We start from the raw sequence: 6,534 nt of genomic DNA, 5'->3' as shown, positions 1-6,534 counted from the left end.
GGGCGTGGCCTAGAGGTTTAATGTGTTAGGCTTAGATCGAAGAGTCCAAGGTTTGAACACGTTCTGAAAATTTCAGCTATGGGCACGTTATAAAATCCCATTCTGTTTGAAAATTTCATTTTTGTCATTAACATCAAACATTCAACCATCTGTACAGTATATTATCGAGTAAAATATTGTATGGTATCCCATTAAACCGAAATACCATTAATATTTCACGAGGTTCAGCCAAACTTAGGAGATATAAGTTGGTCCTAACTCCATATGACAAGCTAACGATGTGTTACGTTTCTGTTTGTTTGTTAATTTCCCGTAGAAATTCTTTCCGAGAAACTTCAGCGATACAAGTCCTTTCTTAACTAAAACTAGTTTATTATTTCTCGATACAACTTTATAATACACAGAATTTCCACAGTCAATACGTTTGCAATCTCGAGAACAAAACACACACTTTATATTACCGTCACTTCCGCTCATTTGACTCAATTATCTGTCTCTATCTCTGTCTATCTGCAATTCTTTTTCTCCACTTTATTTGCCGAACTTATATACAAAAAAAGATGGCGCCTAGAAAAGACTAGAGTTGCCAGGAACAGTCATGATCCTTCTAGAAACTCCAGGGCGCATGCTTTCAGCGTGGCGTGACTTCCGCTGTCATAGCACATACAAAATAACACTCATAATAAAAATTATGTAATAAGAAATGGAAAATAATAAAAATATTATACATTTTTATTAATACTTTTAATTAAAGAAAGAAGGAAGATCTGAAACTAAGTCTGAACTATTAGTTTTAGGAGGGAACCCCCAGTAGGACAGCGGGAATTTTGCGGACTTATAACGCTAAAAACCGGGTTTAGATACCCGCGGTAGGCACATCATAGATTGTTCATTGTGTAGCTTTACGCTTAACAACATACAAATCAGATTTAGGTCGTGCAAGAATTGACCACCTACCTAGAAAAAACTATCCCAGCTACAGGACAGCCACTGATGACAAGGGACCATCCTATCTATAGATGGGATCAATACATAACATGAGCCTTTAAAATAAAATCCACCGAAATGACTTGTTGAAGAAACAGTTTAGTGTAGTGTTTTATTTTCTGCATGGGACTTAATATTCCAGGAAGTGGGGCAGTGTTGTGGGATATATTCTCAATGTTTTATTTCGGATGTTAAGTAGAGGACGCAGGAGATAAGACAAATAAATTTGTTGGAGCAGACCAAAAATGTTTAAGATTACAAAAATGTAGAAGCTTTTTGAAATATCTAGAAACAAGGCTACATTATACATACTAGAATCAGCCTATCAGTGAATTAGTCAGTTGTTCCCAGTCACTAGAGTATCGATCATTCAGTATTTGGATCAATGTTAGTTATCGCATATATTCAGTTACAAATACAAGTAAGTTTACTTTTATTTCAGTCCTAGTACCTTAGCGAGGTATTTCCATTTGAATGTTATTTTTAATTCTAGGCCTACAACTGTATATAAGCTTGTACAAACGTCAAGGAAGAAATAAACTAATTTGTTATTGTTACGTCGACTGAACCAAATAATTTTTAAAAAATCCGCCAGTTAAAATACAACAACTAATTGTTCTTTCATTTTAAGCACAAAACTACACAAATATGTTGTGCCAATCGTGGGTATTGAAACCCAAACGTCAGCGTTATAAGCCCTCAGATTTATTGCTGAGACGTAAGAAGACCATGTCAAATGTTTGGTTATTGAACAGGCAAAGTAATTTTTTGTGTAACATTTTGCCAAGTTTGCAATGCAAGGTGGAAAGTTCAATTTATCTTTAATTATAATAGTTAATTCCCCTTCGAAAGGTTCCGTAGTGAAACTTGAAGTCTTGAAATACGCTTTTATGCTGTTTTTTTTTTAATGTTCGAAGAGAAAAAAAAGTAATGTTTTCTGATAGAGCAACAGGTTACGGTATGTGGATCACGTTTGGCGAAATCTCGTTACGTGGCAATGTTCGTGTCTAGTGTGGTAATACTAATAGGATTGCTTCATGTTTTAGTAGTAGACGTAGGCAAGTTGGTGTTGGAGTGCACAGATTGATTCTTGAAAAGGAAGTTAGTTTTATTAATACAGCTTGATTGTGGAAAGCTAATACTAATAGCGGCGTTAACTGAACTAGAAGGTGACTTGATAACAAGATATAAAAGGCTTGGTTGGTGATATCATCACATTCATTGTGCAATGTGTCGGGTGTCGTTGATAAACACTTCTGACGTTAGAAGTAGGCCTAACAATAGTATTAATATAAGTGATGCTATTGTTACCTACCCAAATAATGCTTCTTCTATTACTAGTTCTAATTGTAACAAGGACAAAATTCAGCAAGATGAGGGAGAATCTCAGCCTAAACTTGAAGTATTAGTAACACTAACAGTGTCAGGTAAAGGTTAATTTTTATTAGCTGAAATATTATGATAATTTCACCATAATTTATAAAATGAGAGATCGTAAAGGCTACCCCAGTTAGCCCTAACTTAGTTCTAAACAGTAAAACTAATACATTTACTTGTGTTAGTAGTAGTCATATGACTGATATACCTATCACTATACGTAGTAGTACTAGTAGAATTACTCAGATACATGCGTTGTATTTTTGTGTATTAATATTATAGGTGACAAGGTATCTTTCATTGTAAAATTAAAAATTGTTACATCACATATATGGTGTACTGTAAATTAATGCAGAGTTGACATGCATTTAATTATTACTACCTCTATAAAGTATAATAATAATATATTTTAGAGTTAATGATTTAGTTAAGATTACTACATTACAGAGTGTAGGTGTACAGTTATATAGTACAGTTCTCAATGTGTAGTTCGTATGTTTTTGCTTTTAATTTTATAATAAACTATAATTATCTTTAGTGTAAAGGCAAATTGAAACAAGCTACTTACTTAGCCCAAAAATTAAAACCAACTTGGTAATGAGCACAGCTATTTAAATATATTATTCTTACAAAAAATTAAACGTATTTTTTTCATCATTTGGATACCATCACTGCATCTCAAGTTGCTGTAAACTCAGTTTCTTACTGGAACTGTGTAATTAATTCTGTGAAATAATAAACCTTTTTCTTGTAGAATGTTGTGGAGAACTAGGCTATTTTGTTCCAAAGATTCTTACTGCTTCAATGTACGAGAATCTAGATGGGTGCAACAAAGAACTAAAAATGTGAGTTATATAGTTATATTTGTTTAGAAAGATACATGAAATTAAATGTAGAATGTGAAATGTTATGTAGATACAAAACTTAATTTGCAAGATTTAGTAAAATATTCTAAATATTTTTAGATCTGTGTTTTCTACACAACAGTGACACAAGTGTTTATTTCTTGTTTTGGTAGTTGACTAAGTCATGTTTATGTACAGATTGTTAGTATTTTAAAAATATTATCTTTTTTTGTGTGTCCCTAACCGATTATTTAGTACATATTGAAACATGTTGTAGGCTTGAATACACTTTTTAACATTGATATTGTTAATTAAGGCTTACTGTTTAAGATAGATCAATTAATGTACACATTTCACCAATAAATACTAAATAACCTTGCATGAATTGAAATAATGATCAACCAGACTGTACAGTAGTGTTTACTTCTGTTCTGGATCATGATCTGGATCATGACCCAAGCCTTTAAACAAGTTAAAATACAAGATTGTACAGTAGTGTTTACTTCTGTTCTGGATCATGACCCAAGCCTTTAAACAAGTTAAAATAACAAGATTGTACAGTAGTGTTTACTTCTCTTCTGGATCATGACCCAAGCCTTTAAACAAGTTAAAATAACAAGATTGTACAGTAGTGTTTACTTCTGTTCTAGAACAAAGAACTATTTAAGTATGGTAAAAGACATGATTTTATACTTCCTTAACTAACAGAAGTTTTATCTGTAAAGGTTTTGGAATTCTTCACGTATATTAATATCAAAAACACTTATGTTATTAACACTGAATGTCTACCATAATATAGCACTTTTTCTATAAAAAAATAAATATTTGTTTAAGATTTTCTGTTTATAGTTCTCTATGTTTTTATTTTGATAGCAGTGACTGTAATTATCAGAATAATTGTTTTTGTTTGGTTGGAATTAAAGGTGCTCTACTACTACTACTTTAAAACTTGTAAGTCTATCACAACGTTTTGTGAAACTTCTAGTTTGACAGATTCTCACATGGTTGAAGGGCTTCATGTTATCAGTTTAGTGACCTGTTGGCACAAAGTCAAGATTTATGTTAATTTGACTGTTTATGTTATATATATATATTAGAAAAATGTGAACGTCATAAAATAAAGAAATTACTTTTATAGACAAATCACCTATAACTCACAATGGTAGTAATTTATTACTTGGAAACATTTCGAGCAAACGGGCTTGTTTCTGACTTAAAAGAGAACATCTGCTCGAAACATCTACCATTTTGATTCATGGGTAGTTTTCTCTAAAAGTATAATTTCTATATATCACAATTTTCACACAAGTTTTCCTTTCAAACACCTTTTTTTTTAAGTTATATTACTGGTATCTCAAAGTGGAGTAATATCTGTATACTACAGATTAGTTGGGTTATCTTTCTTCAGGAACCAAAAACAGATCATGCTGAAGAACATGAAGGAAGGGAGTTACAGGTTTTGTTGTCCCGAGTGGGACAATATAACGGAGTGTTCAAAAGATCTTGTAAGTGTTGTACTTTGTAAAAGTGTTGTTCATTGATATTACTATGCGTGTTGTTAAGTAATTTACAGTGTTGCTGACACTTGAATATTATTACATTATAATTCTCTAGTTAACAAACTAATTCTTTAATCAGTAGAAAACTTATTTAAATGGTAAACATAAAAAAAATTATTATAACATCACGAAGAATATAAAGTACCACTTCTAGACATTGGTTGAAAATAAAAATGGGACTTTATTTAATGTGAACTGAAAAACTTGTATAGGTTTACACTATAATTATGATAGTTTTATTACCGAGCAATATAATGTTAACTTAATTAGGATTTTAGTTCATAGAGCGTACTAGATAAAAATTACGTTTATTAGTTTAGGAAAAGTAGTTGTGAACTTTTAATGGAAGAATAAGGATTGTTTGATGAAGGTTTTGTTATCAAGGCTTTTTCTAACGGTTAAATTTGTTTATCTCACGGTTATCACTTTGGTAAGAATAGATTTTATCATTTTTAACTTTATAAATGAAATAATGTAAGATGTGGGCTTTCCCGTTCTTTACTTCTGCAAATAATAGTGTGAAAAGGTGTAAATAATGGTAACAACAGTGTGAAAAGATGTAAATAATAGTAACAATAGTGTGAAAAGATGTAAATAATAGTAACAATAGTGTGAAATGATGTAAATAATAGTAACAATAGTGTGAAAAGATGTAAATAATAGTAACAATAGTGTGAAATGATGTAAATGATAGTAACAATAGTGTGAAAAGATGTACTGTTTGTATGAAATCTGTCTTCACTAAGTGTAAGTGAACAGCATATTGAATGACGTTAAACTTCTAATACATGAATGTCTACAGATGCTCGTGTTCTAATATGTAGTTTGTATGCAAGTCAAATGTTAAAACTCAAGTGTTTTTTAAGGGTGTTAAAACAGGTATAAAAACCCGAATATCTCAAACATGTATAAAACAGACTCTTTCCGTAGATACGAAAGATGCTGATTGTAGCTCCACAAAAGATGTTAACACCATCAGAATATCCAAGACATGAATTAATCAAGAATGCTGTAAGTCTAACTAGATTTTGTTGTACCTTGCTTTTAAAAAACATATAATGTTTTAGTATAACAAGCCTCTATTTAATGTATTTCAAAAGTTCTTAGGAGAAATGTGGCTTTCATTATTACATCAGAAATATAGAACTATCATCATTAAACAATGATGTACGACAAGCTTTACTCTGTCATGTGCACCAAGTATAAGTTTCCAAGATTGCCAAATTTAGATCATATACAGGTATAATAGGGTTTAGAAAGTTTATCTACTATAGACTTGTAAAACACTGCACAGGTAGTGAACCTATAACAGGGTTTAGAAAGTTCCTTGTCTACTATAAACTTGTAAAACACTGCACAGGTAGTGAACCTATAACAGGGTTTAGAAAGTTCCTTGTTCACTGTAGACTTGTAAAACACTGCATAGGTTGTGAACCTGTAACAGGGTTTAGAAAGTTTAGTGTTCACTGTAGACTTGTAAATCACTGCACAGGTAGTGAACCTATAATAGGGTTCAGAAATTTTCTTATCTACTGTAGACTTGTAAAACACTGCACAGGTAGTGAACCTATAATAGGGTTTAGAAAGTTCTTGTCTACTGTAGACTTGTAAAACACTGCACAGGTAGTGAACCTATAACAGGGTTTAGAAAGTTTCTTGTCTACTGTAGACTTGTAAAACACTGCACAGGTAGTGAGCCTATAACAGGGTTTAGAAAGTTTCTTGTCTACTGTAGACTTGTAAAACACTGCACAGGTAGTGAGCCT

General features: G+C 31.7%; 1 protein-coding gene across 1 annotated transcript; it reads left to right on the top strand.

Moving 5' to 3' along the window:
- The first annotated feature begins 2,017 nt into the window (after positions 1-2,017).
- On the top strand, positions 2,018-5,842 carry LOC106474858 (phosphorylase b kinase gamma catalytic chain, skeletal muscle/heart isoform-like). Its single transcript, XM_022403143.1, has 4 exons — positions 2,018-2,414; positions 3,119-3,209; positions 4,618-4,714; positions 5,699-5,842. Exons 1-4 carry the CDS (start codon positions 2,216-2,218, stop codon positions 5,825-5,827), a joined length of 516 nt encoding a protein of 171 aa, XP_022258851.1. The 5' UTR covers positions 2,018-2,215; the 3' UTR covers positions 5,828-5,842.
- The last annotated feature ends 692 nt before the right edge of the window (positions 5,843-6,534 follow it).

This window comes from Limulus polyphemus, unplaced genomic scaffold (assembly GCF_000517525.1).
Source record: "Limulus polyphemus unplaced genomic scaffold, Limulus_polyphemus-2.1.2 Scaffold7778, whole genome shotgun sequence".
Classification (NCBI taxonomy): Eukaryota; Metazoa; Arthropoda; class Merostomata; order Xiphosura; family Limulidae; genus Limulus; species Limulus polyphemus.
This window is presented reverse-complemented; position numbering and strand designations above follow the sequence as displayed.

Coding starts and splice junctions, on each gene's coding strand:
- LOC106474858 (XM_022403143.1), top strand. CDS start 2,216: ATGTGTCGGGTGTCGTTGATAAACACTTCTGACGTTAGAAGTAGGCCT. Junction 2,415..3,118: donor AGTAACACTAACAGTGTCAG/GTAAAGGTTAAT, acceptor TTTTTCTTGTAG/AATGTTGTGGAGAACTAGGC. Junction 3,210..4,617: donor TGCAACAAAGAACTAAAAAT/GTGAGTTATATA, acceptor ATCTTTCTTCAG/GAACCAAAAACAGATCATGC.